Source organism: Rhinoderma darwinii, chromosome 1, assembly GCF_050947455.1.
Source record: "Rhinoderma darwinii isolate aRhiDar2 chromosome 1, aRhiDar2.hap1, whole genome shotgun sequence".
NCBI lineage: Eukaryota > Metazoa > Chordata > Amphibia > Anura > Rhinodermatidae > Rhinoderma > Rhinoderma darwinii.
The window spans coordinates 551,449,553-551,473,990 of NC_134687.1; the positions used below are offsets into that span (position 1 = coordinate 551,449,553).

The window sequence follows — 24,438 nt, forward strand, 5'->3', positions numbered from 1 at the left end:
TGGCATCACCCATAGGCTCCTATGTTATAGCATAACTTACCAGCCCCTTATGGTCTCGGTCGGGATAATGGAGCCCTATGACCACATTTATCGTGTACATCAGGCACTTCCCTAATGTACAGGATAAACTTAAAGCAATAACACGACGTGACTGGAGCCTCAGCGCCATTACCACACAGACGTTACTTCATATTTACATTCATACCTGTGCCTGGTGTCAAATAATATGCGTTGCCCTCATAAAATCCCCACATACAAACACATGACAACCTGTACTAGAGATGAGGGGCCACCTGTTGGCTGACCATCCCTTTACCTGCCCTCACATCTGCCATGTCCCTGGCAGCCATCACTCACAGGGACTCCTGTCACACAGAGCAGGAATTACACGACCTAGAAACCGGTCCCAGCTGAGAGTGAGGAGCCGGCGGTGAAACCTGTTCCTCTGAGTTTCAGGTGTACAACGCTCAGCTGCCACGCCCGGTTCCCCAGGGTGGTGGGGGAGGGGAAAGGCACAGAGAAAATGGGGGCAGGGCTTATTGTGCGGCTCCAGTAGTCCCTGTGCCAGGAGTGTAATAGAAGAGGCAACGCTGCGCCTGGTGTGGAAAGTTTTACCAAGCTCCGATATTTACCCTCATTGTGTGGACATTGAGGAGACCTTCAGCTCCTGACAGAGGTGAGACGTCTCATCTTATTGTACCTGTTGTGATTGCTTCGATTAGGTGATCCAAACGATTTAATCGCACGTTAATCTGACCTGCAGTGCAATGCACCTGCCTGTAATTTTGCATTTCTTGTGGAACTACAAGCACCAGCATTCAACATGGTCATATGAGAGGATCCCAACCTGGGTGAAGTGATCGGAAGCAGGATTCTGGAGAGGTCCATGTTGTGTATTTATTTGTTGCATTGTATATCCATATTTGTTTTGATACTTAGTATTGGTATACTTCCCTTGTAAATAAGTGCACCTGTTTTAAAGGCTTATTCACATTGCTGTATTTTTTGGGCTCTGTTTTCTAGAAAAATATCTTGCCAAAGCTGGGAACTGATCTCCGCAAGGAAGGAGACATTTCCTTTGGGACAGCCCCTAGCTCTTTTGTCTTTTGTGTTGTGCTTGCAGTATAGCTGGCCATAGAGGCATGAATAAAACCATAAGTCATAACCGTACAAAGTATTTTATACAAGTGTGAACACATACTGAAGATCCATGACAAGTCTGATCAATGTCCCACCTAAGACTTGTCAGTTACATGTCATGGATATGATCAATAATCGCACGTTGGCCCCGTAGGCACTGGTTCTAGAGGAAGATACCTCCATAATACGGCAATCTATGCGAATAAAAAGCCTTTATGTTCTTCGGTATAAAATTGGAGTCGTTGCATTGTTTTGTCTTGCTCCGTATAACTAGATCTTACGTTTGATAAAATTCGTGTACAACTGACCTATCATTGAGATAAGTGAGAAGTTCTAATCACTAGAACCAGGGGGCACGAGAAATTCATGAACTTTGTCGCTTCATCTACTGTCCTACTGGAGAGCTGAAGATGGGCCAACGTCTATGGCAAAGTATCCCAAATTAAGCGGAATACAGCAGCTGTAAAAACGGTCACTCATAGGGTATGTTCACACGGCTTATTTACGGCCGTAATTCGGGCGTTTTACGCCTGGATTTACATCCGAAAATGCGGCTCGATAGCGTTGGCAAACATCTGCCCATTCATTAGAATGGGTCTTATGATGTTCTGTGCACACGGTCATTTTTTTTACGCCCCGCTGTCAAAAGGCGGGGTGTAAAAAAGACGCCCGCGTCAAAGAAGTGCCTGTCACTTCTTCAGACGTAAATGGAGCCGTTTTCCATGGAAAACCAGCTCCATTTAACGTCCGTAATGGACGCAGCAAAAAGCGCCTCAACATGCCATTACGGCTGAAATTACGGAGCTGTTTTCTCCTGAAAACAGCCCCGTAATTTCAGCCGTTACGGAAGCTGCAGTGTGAACATACCCTTACAGTGGAGATGGCAGCCTGCTCAAAGATAGTTGGCACTGGGATAGGCAAAGCTGTAACAAATCGCAACCAGAATACAGCGCTGGGCAAGAATTATAGGCTACTTTACCCATCCCTAGACCACGCTTATTTGCAAATAATTTTTTAGGCATTCCCCTCATGATAAAAAAAAGATTGGGAATCACTGATTTGTGGCAATATGGCACGGAAAGTCTGTCTTACTTTTTATGAAATAACCCTTCGATGTTTGTTTCCATATCTCTGTTATTACTTGCTACAATTACTTTGTTGACAAGGGTTTGCTTAAAGGGAACCTGTCACTAAATTTAGTGTCCTAAACATGTCCCTCTTAAAACTGCCAGTTTTTCGCATTTTGCCTAAAAAGTTATAATCTAGTGTGCGCTGTATATAAATTACCAGAGAAGAATCTTAAGATGAGCCTAATGGCATCCTGCTCCTTCTCAGTGCTTCGATGAAGCCGCGGTCATTACACCCGGACTCCTCTCAGGACTCTTCTCTGGTCATTGACATGCAGCGCACGCTGTATTATAACAAAATGCTAAACCCCAGCAGTATAATGACATGCTGGTGGTTTAGTGCCCTAAAATGTAGTGACTCGTTCCCTTTTTATAGGGTTGTCAAATACCCTATTATGATATGTATCTTATATAGTGGTGGGGGATCCCTCCTCCAATAGCCAGATAAGAGAGCAGCCTCTACAAAGTGGCAGATTTGCCTTGGCCACTGGTACAGCTTCATTTTGAGAAGTGGTTTTACAGTTGAGCTGTAGCTATAGTTTATCTCTTTAGTGCAGTTGCACACGACCAAGTTCGTGCCATGAAAAACAGCCCGAGTGTCGGACGCATTTCCCGACCCGACCGCGGTACATGTGAACGGGACTCCTGCCATCATAGACATTTTATGATGCTCGGAGTCTCTGCCTCCTCACGGAACATCTGTTAAATACTGTATCATTTTGTTCAGTACGGAACAGGAGTTCCGTGGGGAGTCCGACTCCTAGCATCATAAAATGTCTATGATGGCAGGAGTCCCATTCACCTGTACCGCGGTCGAGCCTGAAAATGCTTCCGACACTCGGACCGTTTTTCACGGCCCAAACTCGGTCGTGTGCAAGAGGTGTTAGTATTTTAGCAATGATGCATTAATGATCGCTGAAGAATAAATATAAGACTGGGGTGTTGGCCCATATTCTATGTTCTAACAAACATGGTGTTGGCCGTTCCTTCTGTCTCTATTGCTCTTGTCCACTCTAATATGGTTTTTTAGTTTTTGTTATTACAATTCTAGACTGACAGACATGAGAGTTTCTTTGGGTCTTTTATTGTTCTATCTTGGTGGACCCTTCCCGCACACATATACTCCTGATTCAATTTACCCTGAATGCAGCGATGCATCTTATCAAATTCATTGATGAACTTGTCCCTTAGCAAGCACAGGGTGTTCAACATTATCTTATAAGCATATTTATATATTATATTATAAGCATTTAGGTAAAATCCTGTGAAATCGGTTTTATTGGCAAGTATGCTGATGCACCTACAATCCATATCTACTTATGCGTCGTTGGGTATGTGCACACACAAAATCAAAACGTCTGAAAATACGGAGCTGTCTTCAAGGGAAAACGGCTCCTGATTTTCAGACTTTTTATTTTTAGCAACTCGCGTTTTTTACGGCCGTTTTTGGAGCTGTTTTTTTAGTCCATAAAAAACGGCACCAAAAACGGCTCAAGAAGGGACATGCACTTCTTTTTCGCGGGCGTCTTTTTACACGCCGTTTTTTGAAAATGAGGCGTAAAAAACGCCCTATTGAAATCAATGGGCAGATGCCATGTGAACATACCCTTATACTTTCCTAAAACAGTTTTTTTTTTTTTTTTTTTTTTTTTTCAGCTGATAAAAGATTTTATGCCAGATATAATCATTACTCACATATTTTCAGTCAGGGAGACATGTCAGAAAACTTAATTGGTGAGTGTGCATGTCCAGTAGTTTCACTGCAGTAAATTGGATGTTCTGATGACACACTTTGAGATCTGAAGCTCTCAGGGTTAAAAAAAAAAAAAAGGGGCACGATGCTCAGAGGAGCACTATGGCCCCTTCGTTCTCGCAATGTGTGATGGTCATAGAGCACCGACTCCCACCAGTGACCTCTGTTGACATGTCTCAATGACAGATTTTTCAATGTGAACGTTCCCTTCAGGGGGCTATTCACACGATGAAGTCATGTTTAGTATTCCTACGGTTTCTTTTGAAGGAAAACTGATCTATATGTCCAATTTGGGCCTATGTGTCTCATAGAGTGGGTTCCCCGCTTGGGGGGCCCCCTCTCTGAGCCAGAGCTAAATGTCACTGTGTAAGAGCAGCTCCTAGTTTAGTGGACACTGCCCGGGCATTTTTTTGGAATGGCCACTATGCAATGCTAAATTTTAACTGCTTCTGCCAGACTCTGCTTACCCTGGTGATAATAGTTGAATAAGAAATTGCAATGTATGCTGGGTAAATGTGTCAATAAGGCTGGGTTCATTCATACGACCATGTTACGTCCGTAATTGACGGAACGTATTTCAGCCGCAAGTCCCGGACCGAACACAGTGCAGGGAGCCGGGCTCCTAGCATCATACTTATGTACGACGCTAGGAGTCCCTGCCTCTCCGTGGAACTACTGTCCCGTACTGAAAACGTGATTACAGTACGGGACAGTTGTCCCGCAGCGAGGCAGGGACTCCTAGCGTTGTACATAACTATGATGCTAGGAGCCCGGCTCCCTGCACTGTGTTCAGTCCGGGACTTGCGGCCGAAATACGTTCCGTCCATTACGGACGTAACCTGGTCGTGTGAACCCAGCCTTATAGAACAAAATGCTACTGATTGGAATAGATTTTATTACCACAGACATAATGTTCATATTGTGCCATTTTATTTTATTGCACAATAGTAAGAAGTACAAACACAGTTGCGTTCGCAGTCCCATAAAAAAGGAGAAAAAAAGAACGTGCCAAAAGTTTTTGAGCCAGCCTAGAGATTCTGTCAATATACAAGCAGCCATTGCTGTACAAAGATAATCTTTATCACTCCGGTTTCTCAATTTACAGTGGCTCAGACTGCATTGACTGAACCTTGAACTGAATGTCCCATTGGCACACAACACCTAACTAAATGTACACCATAGAAGCTGTTGACAACTTGCAATAAGGAAGTATTCGTTTTTATTACTCCAGGAAACCTTACAAGTTTTGTGTACCTGCTTGTTTTTTTTCAAACTTATGAGAAACTTGCAAAGTTTCTAATGCAAACTGCCTTGAGTTTTTAAGTTGTGGCGTATTACAATAAATCTGTCTATGTAAAATTCCATCGTTGGCAGCCAAGTACAGAAATTCCTTTGGTTGGTAATCGCATTGATCTCATGGTTGTGTATGGAGGAGATGAGTGCTTATCACTGTGAGCTGGTTGACTAATAAAACATGATGATCTATACTTGTTGGACAGAAATAAATAAATCATTGGCTGAGGGTATGTACACACGCAGTGGTTTCAGACGTAATTCGGGCGTTTTACACCTCGAATTACGCCTGAAAAAACATCCCTAATACGCCTACAAACATCTGCCCATTGCTTTCAATGGGAATTACGATGTTCTGTTCCCACGAGCCTTTATTTTACACGTCGCTGTCAAAATATGGCGCGTAAAATGACTGCTCGTCAAATGAAGTGCAGGACACTTCTTGGGACGTTTTTGGAAGCGTTTTTCATTGACCCTATTGAAAACCGCTCCAAAAACGGCCGTAAAAAACGCGGTGAAAATCGCGAGTGGCTTAAACGTCTGAAAATCAGGAGCTGCTTTCCCTTGAAAACAGCTCCGTATTTTCAGACTTTTTTTGGTCACTGCATGTGAACATACCCTAACTGAAACAATGTTGGCCTGAAAGATGGCTCAGAAAAGCATTTGTCAGGAAACTCCCTGCAAGGCGGCCTCTCCTTCTTCCTCCAAGTACAATACACACACTTTGCTCTTTACAGACTTTGCTCTGGTGCTCACAGCAGGATCCATGGCGTGTTCCTTTAGCAAAATAGAGCACAAGAATTTCATGTTTGCAGTCCTACGGTATATTGATTCATTTGCTTCTCTATGAAGCTATTTATAAATGTATTGTCTAAGAGTTGACCATAAGGGCTAGTTCACACTGAGTTTTTTGCAGGAGCAAAATTCCTCTTGCAAAATCTGCTCCAGGCGTTTTTTGCACACTGGTTTGACAAAAACGCGTCAAAAGACACGTCGAGGCGTTTTTTTTTCCGTCTCCCACCGATTGAAATGGGCGGTTTATCCGCTCGCGGTAAAAAAACGCTTCCACCTCCCATTGAAATCAATGGGAGGCATTTTCGGCCGTTTTTTGACGAGTTTTGCGGAGCCATTTCCGCGCCAAAGAACTCGTAAAAAAACTCTGTGTGAACAGGGCCTAAGGAGGTTCAAAGCCTAGTGTTAAACCAGTATGTAGTATTCCATAATGGCCATATTTCAGGATAGTCTGTGTGTCAATATTAAACTTTCTGCAGACATTAGTCTGTAATATGCTGTTGCCACTAGACCTCACCATTTGAGGGAAAAAACAAGTTGGCCGTGCATGCTCCGTCTCCTCTATAGCACAGTCTTCCACTACTGTCGTTGAGCACATGCAAGTCCTGCATACGCCAATAAAGCAATGCAGTGTCTCATGGAGGTCTTATGTTCGTAGCCCAGCACATATGCAGAAGTCCTGCCAAGGCAAATGGATCGTAGGCAGCTGAGGTATGATGTTATGTGGGCACAAGCTGCATGCCTTTCCACAGACTGCCAAGGAAGGTTGTGCAGACTAGCATAAAACAAAGGTTTTTGTCCCACAGAAAACGCCATTTCAATGGATTCGGCCCGATGGTCCTCCAACATCTGCTGTTAAAAGTTAATCTGTTTGATCCTTTGCTTTTCCAAAGGTTAAGCAGTACAGATGTGTCTGGCAGCCTTTTATCCTTTGTGCCTTCTGGAAATTATATGGAAATTTTGCGCAGTCTGTGTGAATGTTTGTGGTGCCAGCATAGTAGCCATTCTGTCGACCGGTATCTTGGGCCTATAGAGCTTTACACTTGTCCGCACCTTTGAACCATGCAATCCCTCGAAACCTACCAAGAATTTTATCGGTGGAATCTGTTGACAATTGTGTTTATGAGAACAGACGTACTTTTTTCCACTGTCCGTTTCTAAAGACAGACATTAGATAGGTTAGATTTCAACCTGCCTGATCCTATTGTTTTCCCCATGATTAGTGGTGTCCGAAGTGTCTGGCCCCTTCGTACATCCTTCCCTCCATAAACATGATATATCTGTTTGTACAAGAGGGCCTACTTCTAGCTTAGGCTATGTTCACATCTGCGTCAGGGTTCCGTAGTCGACTACGGTATTCATCCCGTCTAAAACTATGGAACCCTTGCACAACGGAGACAAACTGAAACCATTGGCACCGGATCCGTCACCATTGAAATCAATGGTGATGGAAACTCAAACCTATGGATTCAGTATGTATCAGTCAGGGCTCCGTTCCGACGGAAAGCTCCATCGGAACGGAGCCCATACGTAGATGTGAACGAAGCCGTATGTCTATGATGATGATGATAAACAATTAATTTAGACTAAGCCTCTTGGAAAAAGGAGAGGACATATTTGCAGTCAAGTTGTACAGAATAAATCCGTAGTTTCCATGTAGATCTCTGCTGTAGCAAAACTACTTATCCCAGCATGCTCTGACTGCAGTCCATTTTTATGGAAGTGCTTTAGAAATTTGTCGACTGATAACCCATCTGCTGAGCTACTGCTTTTGGTGATGCAGATATTGAAAACTATGCTGTGTGTGTATATAATATAAAAGTATGTGTTTGTTTTCACATAGGATGGTTCGAGTATTTTCGTTCTCTGTGAAGGCCTCGCATTGTAAATTTTGTTTTTGTGGAGAAAATATAACCATAGATATAAAATATGGATGGCATTTAAATAGTTGTTTGTTTTATGTTTTGTTTTTTTTTGTTTACGTCATGCAGTTAATTTGATTTGGAAATTTAAAATGGCTTATTGTTCCACCCGGAATCTGGAAGTACAGTCTAACTTTGGAGGGGTAGTAATTTCCAAGTCACAAGGAGCTTATACTTTGCTTGGAACAATAGAGGTTCTGTGTACTCGCAACAATTATAGGACTTTTGACTAGTTCAGGAGGTACTTTGTTTCTAAATAGTATTCTGCAATGAATCTCCCTCTGTGTTGTCATATATGGAGCACAATGTGTCATTAGACCTCCTTTTAGATCTTGGTTTAGATGATGATCATAATAATACATTCTTTTTTCTACCTTTTATTGTCCTGTAGGCTTAGATGAGCCTAAAGCCTTCTACTGAAAGACTGTAGCACATCAATGCCCCTTTTTTAAAATAGGTATTTTTATACAATCTCTATTATCAGAAAAGTATTTCTTCCTCCTTTTTGGATACAGGACAGTCATAGAAATAATTTTTGTTCCTGTGGCTAACTATGTATCCAGAACAGCTTGTGTAATGCATAGAATGAACTATTTCCATCTATTGCACTGATAAACCCTGAAACTGCTTTATGTAAACTGGGAAAAATGGTTGTATAGTTGTCAGCTGTATCTGTGCTATACTGGATCTTATTACATAGATGATCACAAATGGAAAAGGAATGATTTGCATGGCCACGCCCACTGTCCTGAGGTGGGGTATAAATGCCTTGCTTGTAGATATTTGAGATGACCTCCACATATCTTCTGAGAAGGTCCTGCTGTTGTCCGATCTTGAGACCTTGGTTGAATATAACTTGTATATTTTGTCACTCACAGTGCTACTGTTTTCTATTTCTTTCTGAAACTCAGGTTCCTTCTGTGACCATCCTCCCTGTCTGCAAAAATGACGTCCAGGCCGTTTGAAAGTCCGCCACCTTATCGACCAGATGAGTAGTACGTATCTACTTTGCCAAGTAAACATTTGATAAGTAATGCAAACTTAATCTGGGAAACGGCCTACTATGCAATGAATAAGTGATAAGAGTGTGACCATGCACATGTAGTATTGAGTCCTAGAACTTGTTCTTGTGTTAGTAGGTCCGGGGAGTGCAGAGCCCTGTGCATTGTGTGTGTGTGTGTCTATGTATTATATATACCGTTCTCTCTAGGGATCTTTATACATACCTTTCACTGTTTGGGTGTTTCATACAGCCATACAGTGAGCTGTTACAAATAATATACAATGTACTGTATAATTTAGTGATCCATTGAACTTGCAGGGGAATGTTAATTTTGCTGTCATAAACATACACCATACTTTATTCAGTGCCCGAACAGTCAAAATATAGCGTATACAAGACAGTGTAATGTTCCCTGTTAGCAGCCATTCATTGTTAGCCATAAAATTCAGTAGCTCAGGTATTTACATGGAATATAATAGATAGAATAAGGCTGCTTCAAGGTGACAGGTTGCACCAATGGTATGTCCACCCGTGTGTGTGTGTGTGTGTGTGTGTGTGTGTGTGTGTGTGTGTGTGTGTGTGTGTGTGTGTATGTATATATATATATATATATATATATGTGTGTGTATATTGTAGCAGTTTGGGGAATGTAGATACGCAAAGAGACACTCTCCGCAGTATTCTGGTTAAACAGGACTTGGAAGCTTTATTTCTCTTTCAAGCAGGAAAGTCCAATAAACACAAAGGTAGCTTGTGGCATCAGCATGCACAGTTTATACATCGACTGGTTGGTTTTAAACCTCTCCGCTTACTACGTTCTAAGGTTTCATTTGTCATGTCAACCATGGTGTACTGGAGTACAAAATGTTTTATGATGCACACATGACTTATTTATCAACCTGTACAGTTTTAAGGAGGGATTGAGGTAGAAGTTTTCCATAACTGTGAAAACAAATGACTGCAGCATGTCGGGCCTCCTTTGTAATCACTGTTTGTTAGCGATCGTATAGTAATCAAGGATAAAAGTTGTTAAATATCCGTGATATTGGATTTCTCCATTTTACGAACCGATCAGGAAAAGGGCTAAAGATTGATTGAGTCTGCCTCTAATTTGAAAAAAAAAACCTCTGTCTCCTGTTCTAAACCAATTTTCACATTCTTGCAGCAAACCATCTATTTATGCCCCCAGTCAAGACATGTATGGAGGGAAGATGCCTTCACAGCCTGCATACTCCTATTATCCAGAGGATGAAGTTCAGCACTTCTACAAATGGAGTTCTCCACCGGGGATCATCAGGATAATGGCCATCCTCATTGTAGTCATGTGTGTGGGAATCTTTGCATGTGTAGCGTCCACGTTACCATGGGACTTGGATATCACTGGACAGTCTATGGGATATGGCATGGGAGGGTATTCTGGTGGATATTCTGGTGGATACAATGGCTATGGTTTTGGAGGAGGTCAGACGGGCTATGGTTTTGCTTATGGAGGGAACTACACTGATCCACGTGCTGCCAAAGGGTTCATCCTTGCCATGGCTGCATTTTGCTTTATATGTGGTATGGTAATCTTTGTAATGACTGTAACAAGGACACACACTTCTACCACTAGAAGATTCTACCTGATTGTCCTTATTGTCAGTGGAATCATGGGAGGATTGGTCTTCATTGCTACAATTGTCTATCTCATAGGAGTCAATCCTGTAGCCCAAGCGTCGGGATCAGCCTTCTACAATCAGATTTTATCAATATGCAGTCAGTTCTATACTCCTGCAACTTCTGGAGTGTTTATTAATCAATATCTCTACCATTACTGTGTGGTGGAACCTCAAGAGGTAAGAATCTGTGTTTTTATATTACAATGTCAGATTTTCTTGAAGGCTATATACACTTTTTGAAAGCCAATTATTATTTTTTTAATAAAAAGTTTAGTCTGTGTGATTAGTGCAACTTTCTTAATGGTTTTTATTAAAAATTATTTTTTGAGATACAGCTGCTCTGTATTCCCTATACAGAGCAGCTGTATAATTCTCTATGCCCTGAAGTCCCGATGACTAAAACAGCTGTATCTCAAAAAGTAAGAATAAGTTTTACTAAAAAGTAATTGAAAAGTTGCACCAAGCATACTGATTATTTATTTTTAGTAAAAATGTGTTTGAAAGGTGTCCATAGCGTTTTAAGCTAGACAATGTTTTCTATAGGGGCGACATTTAACCTATATGTACAACTGCATTGGAAATGTACGTTTTATAACTTCTATTCCTGTAGTTATATGCACTTGATACTATCAGAGAAGGATCTCTTTCTTTGTTCGTTTGCCATTTCCTTTAAGAACTTGCTGTTTACAGTGTATGTACTGTAGCATTGGTGAGTTAAAAAAGGTACTGCAGATCTTGCAAGTGTTCTACATTGCCAGGACATTATTTGTCTATTTAAACTTTGATCTATTTACTGGCTGACCAGGTCTTCAAGCATGTTTTTGTGGGGATGTAAATTTTTTTAACATTTTTGTCTGAGCAAAATGGAATTTCAAAGCCTATATGTTGCAAATATTTCAGGGACCGTTCCCTTTGCTCACATCCAGTGCACCCATAGACTAAAGGGGGCATACTCTATTTAGATTAATGTGTAATTAGATGTTTGGTCGGCGTTCAGGGGGGGGGGGGGGGGAATCTGATATTTAGAATTTTAAATATATCCTATCCATTTGTTCTCCGTGAAATATGCCGCTGCAAGAGGTGCCTGGCAGTGGCTTACTCCCCTCTTCCTATTGAAAACACATGCATGCTTGGTCGAACCTATCATGCATGTGCATGGGGAGGTCAAAATAAATTGTCAGCCAACAGCTATTGAAGGTGTTTGGCCATCATAAAGGCAATGATAACCTTTTTTTTTTTCTTTACTAAACTTTTTATTCGTGTTAGGGCATCCCAAGATTGTGTGTCAGAGAAGTCGCTGTCAGCTGAGCAGTCAGTCCATCTAACTGACGGATTTTGCTTACAGCATCTTTCTACAGTGTTCATGTATAATAGATGCTGAAATGTAAAATCAAAATGCACTTCTTTTTTTTTTTGTTGTAAAACTATATTAGGAAAATGTTTAGAATGTCCAAATACATTTATAAAATAAAAAAACTGTTTATAAGATTTTCATAGCCTTTTGCGTATGTCTAAATAAAAGTCTATGAGGTAGATTTACTAAGACTGGCATTTCATACGCCAGTCTTCGTGTAAATCCCGCAGGAGTAAGATGTGACAAATGTATTCAGAGACACACACCTCTTAATTTGTTACATCTTCAGCTGTCTGTGCGCCACAGAGTATAATCTAGATTTCCGCTACAACTTCCGCCCCTTCCGCTTTGCCCACTGCTTAGAAAAGTGAGCAGCGGAAACAGCACAAAAGTTTAAATATTTGCGCCTTTTCTACGCCCGAAAAGTGGTATACAAAAGTTGATAAATTTCCCCCATAGTATTCGTTCTGCTTCCCGGACACACTGGGGCACATATACCAAAAGGGTTGTAAGAACAACGCTTTATAAGTGGGGAACGAGTAATTTATCTTGTTTTCTGTAGCACCAAAATTTTCTACAGCGCTTTACAGAGATCGTTGTCACTCACATCTAGGGCTGGGCGATTATGATCATGATTAACTGAACATGTAAGCAATATTATGATTAATATACAAATTTCAGGCCACAACCCTTTTGCATGCCATGCCCCCTATTTGCATGTCACGCCATTTAATTAATATAGATTCCCTGAGCCTAATAATAAAATACACACTAGATCACTCTGCTTCTCCGGTCTGTGTGGCTCGCCGCATATTTTCAGATTCTGCTGGACTTCTGCTATGCACGGGCGTTTCAGGCATCCTATTGGTCCACAGTGTCCTCAATGCCCACCCCATTTACTTCTTGTTTAGAAGTAAACTGCCCAGCCCTACTCACATCAGTCCCCTGTCCCCACTGCCACCGTTTTAAATTTTCCTATCTTTTAATCACACAAGGGCCAATTTCATGGGTAGCCAATTAATCTATCAGCATGTTTGTTTTTTCTATGTTTTTTTTGATTGTGGGAGGAAATCCACTCATAAATGGGGAGAAAATACAATCTATGTGCAGATCGTGCCCTTGATCAAATTCTGGCTTAGGATCCAAGTGCTGAAAGGCAACATTTCCTACCACTGATCCTTCTTGCTCTCCATTTTTAAGTATCAATATGCCACAGGTTACATTATCCATTTGGTGAACCTCACCACATACGAGACTCCATTTTCTTCCTTACACCACCTCATGGCTATGGCACAAGTATGCCAATATTTAGAATAAAAAAAATCCACCTAATCTAACATAAACGTGCACGCAACCATTGTAAGCTGTTGTTTTATGCCCCTTTATAGAGGTCCTGTCTCTAGGTCATATACGTTGAACTGGTTTACTGACCTGCATAACACGGTCTCCCTGATTCCAGCACGGCTTTGTTTGTTTTTTCTTCCTGGACCCCCGTTTCAGTGATATGGCCCACTGTTGTGTTCCCTCTATGGTATTTTGCTGTAGTTAGCCAACAGGGCGTGAAATACCCTCAAACTAGCTCTACCCTAACTACAGCAAATCGGCATATGGGGAGTCAAAACAGTGGTCCATCGCTCTGGACCGGGGGGGGGGGGGGTCCAGGAAAAACGGCGCTGCGTATCATGGAGACTGCACTACTCAGGTCAGTTAACCAGTTCAACTTATATGGCCTAGTGATAGGTCCTCTTTAATTCATCTTTATTTAGTTATTAGCAGTCACAGAACAAGAATAAAAATGGCGCTGCTCTTAAATAAAGATAAATGTGCCTGGGTCCACGAACAGCATGTCTTATGACTGGAAATGTAAAAACAACAAGACAAAACAATCTAAAATACGTTATTTTTTTTTTCTCTTTCTAGGCTATTGCTATTGTCCTGGGGTTCTTGATAGTTGTGGCATTTGCCATTATTATCTTCTTTGCTGTGAAGACAAGGAGGAAGATCCATAACTATGGGAAGAATAACATTATATGGAAGAAAAGAAAGTTTGAGCAAGAGGGAGATCCAAATGTGGAGGAGTGGGTAAGAGCAGAACTGTGCTGCTATTCTATGTATTTATGGAGCGATTTATACTTGCACAGAAAGTTTAGTTCAAGCAGATGACATTTAATGAAGATTAGCTAACCTCTGGATTGGAGTCAGATAAGGCATTATATTAGAGGATTGCATAAATATCCTATTAAGTGTACTTTGAAATTGCAACCGATAAAACAAGCACTATTAAATAATAATGCAGGCTGGAGGGAATGTCAAGTTCCTTGTGGTTGCCCTGATGGTTCTTGATATGTTCATTATAGCATACCTAACTTTTCAGGTGACTTTTCAGAATAAGCTGTCATGTGTTTACATGAGGAATAACCTGATTTATGCCCATTATATGACACTCTAAGGGTGTGTTCTCACGCTTAACAAAAAACATCAGAAAATACAGCGCTGTTTTCAAGGGAAAACCACTGCTGATTTTCAGCCGTTTTTAATCAAACTAGCGTTTTTTTGCGGTGTTTTTTTTTATGGCTGTTTTTGGAGCTGTTTTTCTATTGAATCAATGAAAAACGGCTCCAAAAACATCTCAAGAAGTGACATGCACTTCTTTTTACGAGGCGTTTTTTTTACGCAGCCATTTTTAAAAACGGCCGGGTAAAAAACGCCCTGTGAAATCAATGGGCAGATGTTTGTAGGCGTTCAGCCCCTACATTTTTAGCCGTTGTTTATGGCCCGAAAAACAGCTGAAAATAGGTTGTGTGAACATTCCCGTATTCTCAGTTGTCTTGGCTATCATGTCTTCTATACACTGGGCACATAGATAGAAGAGGAGAATCCTGCCCTCCTCTCTCTATCACATATATAGAAGCTGCAGCAGCATGGAGGAGATCATACAGCAGAACAGACTAGTGTAGCTGAGAATCCAACACTGGGGTGAGGGGAGACCTACCATGAAGCTGCTGCAGCTGTCTCTTTCACTCTGCTCCTGATCCTCCCCTCTCCATAAACTTGTATTGGCAGCATGTCTTTGTCTGACTCACTCTGCTCCCCCTTCCTTTTCCATAGACATCTATGGGCAGTGTGCCTTGTCTCAATCGCTCTGCTCCTGCTTCCCCTCCCTGTCTAGAGACTTGTATGGGCAGTGTCTGTGTCTCTCCCTGCCCCCTCCCTCCTCCATAGACTTCTATAGGCAGGCAGTGAAGAGACATGCACCCACTTTCGGCAGTCCACCAATTCTGCTCTGTAACCAGGAACAGGTTTTGCTTGACAATAGGGGGTGGACATTCGATTACAGGAAGGGAGTCGCCTATTGGCAGTGACTTCACAAAAAAAATAAATTACGTTCTGTTAAAAATTTGATGTTTTCATGCAAAGTTGATAGAAATCAGGTATACAATTAGATTTTGTTTAAAAAGTTAGTGTCCATTTAAGACTTCGTTCACATCTGCGGTTGGGGTCCCGTTCTGACGTTCCGTCTGAGGTTTCCGTCAGAACGGGACTCTGAACAGACACAAACTGACACAAACGGAAACCAGAGTTTTCCGTTTCCATCACCATTGATTTCAATGGTGACTGATCCGGTGCCCGTGGTTTCTGTTTGTGTCTGTTGTGCACCTGACCCGTCGTTTTGCTGGAAGCAATGGCGTAGTTTTGCTTCCGGCAAAACGACGGGTCCGGTGCACAACAGACACAAACGGAAACCATGGGCACCGGATCCGTCACCATTGAATTCAATGGTCATGGAAACGGAAACCTCTGGTTTCTGTTCGTGTCAGTTTGTGTCTGTTCAGGGTCCCGTTCTGACAGAAACCTCAGACGGAACGTCAGAACGGGACCCAAACGCAGATGTGAACGAAGCCTAAGGTGGATTTTTTAAGTTATTTACAAACATGATCAGCGAGAGTTTACTATAGTTGAATTTAGTATGGTTTCTATGGAGAATACCTCTGCTTCAGCAATGACCATGACAGTTTTTTGTTTTTTTTTAATGCTCACTATACACCTAGAAAAATTGTATGTTCACATTTTGCCTATTTAGTACAATGCAAGTACTAAAACCCATTCACAAAAAGCGTAAAAAATTCTGCTTCAGATTCTAGGCATGCTTTTGGATTTATTTTTATTTTTTTTTTTTTTTAAACCTCCATCGTTGTCGGTTTTTTGCTACAATGCAGTGGGTTTAATCCACTGCAAGATCTGCATTTAAAACTTTTCATACTGGTGTCATGGATTCACTTAAAAATGGAAGCAATACATGATGCTGTACCGGATCCGGTGGACCTCATTGAATTGTATTGTGTTTTCTGATTTTGATGGCAAGAATAGTGCTGTGGGCTGCACTATTTTTACCGTCAGGTGAGGGTTCCGCTCACGGAGGCTGGTAGCCGAAATATGATCAAAGCCATGCAGATTTTTTTTTGCCAGACTTGCAGCTTAATTCCACTGTGTAAATTAAGATTGTGTTTTCTGCTATGTGTAAATTTAGCCTTAATCTGACACCCTTTAGAGGACTTTAATGTAGGATTTGTATATTTCCTGTAGTCTTGGAAGGTTAAGTGGTATGTCAGAACATCGAATGCAACCTATATTTGCAAATGTGAAACGTGATGGTAGGTCAGGTTATATGGACATTTGCCTGTGTCAGGGGCATAAAAAAACACAACCTCTGAAACTCCCAGCCTGACCTGACAAATTATCAAATCATGCTTGGACAGTAGTGCCAGGGGCGAACCTAGACCCTCTGCTGCCTGAGGCGAACTATAAAAAGACGCCCCCCCCCCCCAATCTATCAGAGTTTTCTCATTACTAGCTTTACACAACAAACCGGCAGTATATACATATTTTTAATACGAAAACATTTGTTGTTTATTTGCTAAAGTTCTGTTTAATGTATAGAAAAGATTTAAAGAATTCTACTTATTGTATTACTTTAGTATCCTAGATCAGCAACGCAGCAGTAACATTGAAAATGGTTTAACACCTCTTCTATGGCCCCTATTTATTATCCTAATTGACTTATGATTTTTAACTGAGTTTAGTGGCCCGGCGTGGACAGCATGATTCAGTGACGTCATCAGCATGCTCCTGATCTCTTGTACACCTCAGGTCTAAACCAGGCTGTGGCCTACAAGAGCAAACGGAGGAGCAGGGGTTTCTATTGTGGCAAATTGAAGTTTGTTTTTTTAAAATTTTATACTGCTAACTTTTCTTTGGTAGGTTACGCTGGACCGTTTGAACTACGTCGTAGATTGATTGGACTACTTCAATAATCCTACTTTAAAAAAATAAATACAAATTGGTGAAAGAGGGTTGCATAGGGGAGTTTTGATTGTTTTTTTTAATACTTTATTATGGCCTTAGGGCTGCTGTCTCATTGACAGCTTTCAATTACTAAGGCTGGGGCTTAGCATTAGCCAGTAACAAGGCTATCACTAACCCCTATTATTACCCCGGTTCCCACTGCCGCCAGGGATACCGGGAAGAGTCTAGTACGATTCAGTACCCCGCAGGCTGGTATTATCAGGCTGGGTAGGGCCAAAAAAACGTGGCCCTTCCTACCCTGGTGATGCTAGGCTGCAGCTGCTTTATAGTATCTGGCTAGTTATGAAAAATAGGGGGAACCCCACGTCATTTTTTAAAAATAAATTGAAAAAAAAATTATGTGAGATCCCCCTCCATTTTTCATACCCAGCCAGATACAATAAAGCAGCAGCAGCCTAGCATCACCAGGGTGGGAAGGGCCATGGTTTTTGGCCCTTCCTAGCCTTCTAGTACCAGCCTGCGGCCACCCCAGTGCCCTTCACTTCAGATGGTTGGGTACTGGATCGTACCTAGCTTTTCCCGGTACTCCTGGTGGTGGTGGGTAGCGGGGTAATAATAGGGGGTGAGTGCTAGCCTTTTTACTGGCTAACACTAAGCCTCTTCTTAGTAATGAACGCTCTCAATCAGAAACTGCCATTACTAAGGCGGTAATGAAGTATTCAAAAACAGACATAAAAAAAAAAGTGTTATTGAAATAACTCTTCCACACAATCCACTTTAAGCTTTTTTTCAATAAAATGGTTAAAGTGTAGCTAAATGTTCGACAAACTTCTGACATGTCATAGTGACATGTCAGAAGTTTGGATTGGTGGGGGTCCGAGCACGGAGACCCCACCAATCGCTAGAACGAAGCAGCTGAAGCCCTCGTGTGAACGCTCAGCCGCTTCGTGTCTGTTCGGCTTTTTCCGGAAATATATGTATCTGTGTACGGGCTCATAGACTTTGTATTGAAGCCCCCCTGGTATATAGCGATATACAGCTCCCGCTGTATATAGTGCCCCACAGCCCCCCTCCATTGTATATAGTGCTGCACAGCACCCCCCTTAATAGATAGTGCCACACATAGACCCCTGTAGTTTGTGCCACACACAGCCCCCTGTAGATAGAGCCACAGTCCTCCACTTTGTAAATAGTGCCACACGGCCCCTTGTATATAGTGCCACACAGCTCCCCCATGTGTACAGTGGCACACAGCTCCCCTTTTATATAGTGCCACGCAGCCCCCCTTCGTATATAGTGCCACAAGGCAATGACGCATCCGAGAAAGTTGTATCAGCCAGGGGATGTCAATCAAACACGGAAAGGTGGGTCTGGAGGCAGGACTATGTGACTCGTCAGGATAGCGGCACCACCCCATGACCCTCTAATGAGTAATTAGCATATAGTGTGCGCCGTTTTAAAAGTGGATTTTAAAGATTTTGCTGCATCTGAGAAAAAAAACATACAGGGGAATATTGTCAGGTCATGTATTACTGCATGGTGGCGGTTCAAGGGGTTAAAACTACCAGACCGGTTCCCATGAAATATACAATGAATTGAGAACAACTCCATCTGCCCTGCAATTTTGTTATTATAGATATATCCTATATAATTACAGCTCCAGAACCAATCTCTGACATATATACAGTACCACAACCAAGCTCATATATATATATATATATATATATATATATATATCTCTCTCAATCAGTACCACAACTAAGCTCGGTACATAAATACAGTACTAGAACCAAGCTCTGACATATATATAGCACCAGAACAAAGTTCATAAATAAATACAACACCAGAACCAAGCTCAGTACATATATACAGCACCAGAACAAACCTCCAGTACATAAATGCAGCACTAGAACCAAGCTCAGTACATATATACAGCACCAGAACAAACCTCAGTACATATATAAAACCCTAGAACCAAGCTCCGTACATAAATGCAGCACTAGAACAAAGCTCATACATATATACAGCACCAGAACAAATACAGCTCAATTTAGTGCTACCCCTTCTGTATAGGTTTGTACAGTGTAAAACTACAGCTCCCAGCATGGAACGAACAATGGTGAGGATATGCTGGGAGATGCTGTTTCACAAAAAAAATCATACCACCTATCATCTCGCTGCAGATCACACAGTGACTATAGTGCTGATTAGAGGCAGAATAAACATTTACATTAAGTGACTCACAGGTGACGTCTCAGATTCTAGTTCTTTTCTTCTCCCTCCGGTCCAGACATCTTTGATGACTTCTCCCGGCCATGACCCATTTCTGCGGTTTTCCGCTCAGATGTCTTCAGCTTCTTACTTTAAAAAAATTTCTGCACCTATAAACGAAGTTAAAATTCTCAAAACTTCTAAATATAATAGCGCCATACACTGTCTGTAGATAGTACCTCACATATAGCTCCCCCTGTATATAGTGCCCCACATATAGCTCCCCCTGTATATAGTGGCCCACATCCCCACATAAAGATCCCCCTGTATATAGTGCCCCACATGCACACACATATACCCCCCTGTGCATAGTGCACCACATCCCCATATAGACCCCCCCCCCTGTATATAGTGGCCCACATATAGACATGACCCCCCCCTGTAGATAGAGCCCCCACTGTAGATAATGCCACTCACAGTTTTCGTATAGAAAAAAAATAAAACTTTACATACTCGCATGATCCCGTCCGGTGGCAATTCAGATCTGCTCTCTACTGAGCAGGTCTGCTGGAGCTGAACGACGCGTCATTCAAAGGCGCTGATTAGCGGTGCAGAATGACTTCCCCCGTCAATCAGAGCCTTTCAAGCACGGAAGCGGCGCGATGACGTCATCGCGACGCTATCTTTTTTGAAAGGCGCTGATTGGCGGGGCAAGTCATTTTGCTCCGCCAATCGGCGTCATTGTAAGGTGTTGACTGGTCGGGCATTCAGCACTAATGCATCTATTTGCACCTGCGTTCTATAGACGCAAGTACAATTACTGCAAGACTGGGTGGCTGTCACTAGCACCAGGTCCCCTCCGGTGCTAGTTTCGCCCTGGGGCATGAGGGGGCCCATGTCGCCCGGCCCATAAATGTTAGAGGCTCGGCGGTGTGGGCCCCCTAGTAGCTTCGCTACAGCAGTAGCAGCCATAACGACTGCTAGCGGCACCACCGGGCATATGGGGGGGGCTTGTCGGCTAGCGCCACGGGCCCCCTCAAGCCACGGGCCCCGTAGCAGCCACTATGGCTGCTACCGCGGTAGTTACGCCACTGATTCCGCCTCCCATTTTGCCTAGGTGGCGCCGCCTGAGGCTGTCGGTTCACCTCGCCTCATGGCAGGTGCGGCACTGAGTAGTGCCACACATCCGCAACATATGTAGAAAATACACTTTTCTCCGAACTCTCCTATTGAGCCCGTACACCTATTAGTCATGTATTTGGCTTATCGGTACACTATGTAAACTGGATTGTCTGCATGGTTTATGGAAGCGTGCACAGAGTACATTCACCTTCGATTCAGCTGGATGATTACATTACATATCTATGCAAGTTCTTGAGACTATGATGGTACGTCTATATCTGCGAGCAGGTATACAGTGTGAATATCCTTTGGCAGAGGTGAACATTCCGCGTATAGAGATGTGTTGGCAGATAAACGTGTATGAGTAGCCCTGTGTTAGTGATGTCTCGTGACAATGAAGTGTTTGTAATGAGACTGCAGTTTCTGGGCAGGGCCTGGAGTTTCATTACATTGTCAGCTTGTTTATTCTGGCTTCACGTGGAAGACTACAGCTTTATGTCTCCACGTTCCCCTTTTTTTAGCTTTTTTTTTTTTTTTTTTTTTTTTTAATGTGTCTGTAGAACTTATGATTCTTCCAATAGCAAACTGTTTGCATCATAAAGTAGATAAACTAGTCATGGATTTAGTACGTGTCAGTTATTAAGCCGACACTATAAGAAAAAAAACTCAGATTTTGCCATTTTAAATGAGATTTTAGCTGAAAAGACCCTCTCTATATTGGGGGCACTTTTGTATTCATCCCCATAAAGACCTGTTTACATTGGCCAATTATCATTACATTTTGCTAATTTCTGAATGATTGTAGTAATAATTGACCAATCAGAAAGCAGGAAAAGCTATATACAACAAAGGTATTGTTGATCTTGATCGATTGTGCCACCGTGATAGTCATTTGTGGCTGCACTGTATGTAAATGCGGCTTGTCACTAGTGCTCCTTAGGGTATGTGCACACACAAAATAAAAAACGTCTCAAAATACAGAGCTGTTTTCAAGGGAAAACCGCTCCTGATTTTCAGACTTTTTTTTTTAAAATCTGTCGCGTTTTTAACGTCCGTTTTTTGGAGTTGTTTTTCTATAGTCTATGAAAAACTGCTCCAAAAACGGCTGAAGAAGTGACATGTAATTTTTTTTTTCGCAGGCGTTTTTTTACGCGGCCATTTTTCTGCTTCTGATTTTTTTCAGCCGTTTTTCGGGACGTTTACAGGCTGAAAAATGGCTGAAAACACTCCGTGTGAACATACCCTTACTTTTCCTGGAGGATATGCCTCCTCTCCAGCCTGCGGTGATCGTTTGAATGGAAATGTCCATCCATTCCTCAGAAAAAAAAAATAATTTTTCAATCTGCTGTTTGTTAATCTGTGCTTTAACCCCTTAATGACCGGGCATGTTTGTACTTTAATAACCAAGCCAGATTTGTCAAATCTGGTATGTCTGACTTTATCAGAGAATAACTCTGTGAAAGTTTTGAATATCCAAGTAATTCTGACATTGTTTTTTCGTCACATGTTGTACTTTATTTTAGTGGTAAAAGTAGACTGATACAATTTGCGGAAATTAATTAAAAAATAGAAAAATGGAAGAAATTTTGTAAAAATTACCATTTTTCCCTATTTTTAACTGCAATATGTCACATATGTACACACATACTGTACAATTTTTTAAATTAAATATATATTTCTATCTCTTTACTCTATTTTGGCAGCACTTTTGAAAAAATAAAATACATTTTCAGCAATTTAGAGGACTTACAAATTGAATAATAATTTTATAAATTTTGAAGTACATTTTGTTTTCCTGCACCAAGCCAGGTTTTCAGAGGCTCATAGGTCTCAGAATGATGGAAACCCCCACAAATGACCCCATTTAGAAAAATAGACACGTTAAAGAGGCTCTGTCACCAGATTTTGCAACCCCTATCTCCTATTGCAGCAGATCGGCGCTGCAATGTAGATAAGAGTAACGTTTTTGTTTTTTTCAAAAACGAGCTTTTTTGGCCAAGTTATGACCATTTTTATATTTATGCAAATGAGGCTTTCTTAAGTACAACTGGGCGTGTTTAAAGTTATGTACACGTGGGCGTGTATTGTGTATGTACATCTGGGCGTTTTTACTTCTTTTACTAGCTGGGCGTTGTGAATAGAAGTGTATGATGCTGACAAATCAGCATCATCCACTTCTCTTCGTTAACACCCAGCTTCTGGCAGTGCACAGACACACAGCATGTTCTCGAGAGATCACGCTGTGACGTCACTTCCTGCCCCAGGTCCTGCATCGTGTCGGACGAGCAAGGACACATCGGCACCAGGCGACAGAGGCTACATCGACTTACCTGCAAACGCCGATGCTGCTGCAGAATCAACTGTAGCCTCTGTCGCCTGGTTCCGATGTGTCCTCGCTCGTCCGACGCGATGCAGGACCTGGGGCAGGAAGTGACGTCACAGCGTGATCTCTCGAGAACACGCTGTGTGTCTGTGCACTGCCAGAAGCTGGGTGTTAACGAAGAGAAGTGGATGATGCTGATTCGTCAGCATCATACACTTCTATTCACAACGCCCAGCTAGTAAAAGAAGTAAAAACGCCCAGATGTACATACACAATACACGCCCACTTGTACATAACTTTAAACACGCCCAGTTGTACTTAAGAAAGCCTCATTTGCATAAATATAAAAATGGTCATAACTTGGCCAAAAATGCTCGTTTTTGAAAAAAACAAAAACGTTACTCTTATCTACATTGCAGCGCCGATCTGCTGCAATAGGAGATAGGGGTTGCAAAATCTGGTGACAGAGCCTCTTTAAGGTATTTACCTAGGGGTATAGTAAGTATTTTGACCCCACAGTTTTTTGCTAAATTGAATACATAGCAGGTGAAAAAAAAATAATTTCACTTTTTTTCATAAAAGTATCAGTTTGAAGACCAATTTCTTTGTAAAGCGACCATGAGAATGAAGAAACACACCACAAAATCTATCACCCTGTTTTCAAAAATACCCACATTGTGGCCCTAATGCGCTGCCTGGACACACGGCAGGACCCAAAAGGAAGGGGTCACCCGGAGGCTTTCAGGACTCCTATTTTGCTTGAAAATGTTTTAGGCCCCACTGAACATTTGGAGAGGCTTTGAGCTGCCAGAACGATAGAAACTCCCCATAAACGACCCCATTTACAAAACTAGACCCCATAACGTAATTATTTAGGTGTATAGTAAGTATTTTGACCCCACAGTTCTTTGCTAAATTTAATGCATATCCGGTGGAAAAAAAAATAATTTCACTTTTTTCATAAAAGTATTAGTTTGAAGACCGATTTTCTTTGTAAAGCAAACATGAAAATGAAGAAACACACCCCAAAATCTATCACCCTCTTTCTCCTGTTTTCAAAAATACCCACATTGTGGCCCTAATGCGTTGTTTGGACACACGGCAGGGTCCCAAAGGAAGGGAGCACCCAGAGGCTTTCAGGACTCATATTTTGCTTGAAAATGTTTTAGGCCCCACTGTACATTTGGAGAAGCTTTGAGCTGCCAGAACGATAGAAACTCCCCATAAACGACCCCATTTCGAAAACTAGACCCCTTAAGATATTTATCTAGGGGTATAGTTAGCATTTTGACCACACAGGTTTTTCGCTAAATATATTGAAATTAGTCTGTAAAAATTAAAATGTACTTTTTTTCTGAAACAACATAGAAATTTTTATTATTTACAAGGAATAACGAAGAAAATCCACCCCAACATTTGTAAAGCAATGTTTCCCG

The 24,438-nt window shown here is 41.8% G+C and overlaps 1 protein-coding gene and 1 long non-coding RNA gene across 3 annotated transcripts in view; one reads left to right on the forward strand and one right to left on the reverse strand.

The window, feature by feature from the left end:
* The first annotated feature begins 465 nt into the window (after positions 1 to 465).
* Positions 466 to 24,438, forward strand: part of OCLN (occludin) — a 50,181-nt gene continuing 26,208 nt past the window's right edge. Inside the window, exons 1-4 of the mRNA XM_075837964.1 lie at positions 466 to 676; positions 8,939 to 9,022; positions 10,196 to 10,865; positions 13,963 to 14,124. Coding sequence (XP_075694079.1) covers positions 8,973 to 9,022; positions 10,196 to 10,865; positions 13,963 to 14,124 — 882 coding nt within the window. The 5' untranslated portion in view covers positions 466 to 676; positions 8,939 to 8,972. The remainder of the gene's footprint in view (positions 677 to 8,938; positions 9,023 to 10,195; positions 10,866 to 13,962; positions 14,125 to 24,438) is intronic.
* Positions 13,793 to 24,438, reverse strand: part of LOC142660915 (uncharacterized) — an 82,878-nt gene continuing 72,232 nt past the window's right edge. For both annotated transcript variants that reach the window (XR_012850586.1, XR_012850585.1), the window contains exon 5: positions 13,793 to 14,023. This is a non-coding gene — a long non-coding RNA (uncharacterized LOC142660915). The remainder of the gene's footprint in view (positions 14,024 to 24,438) is intronic.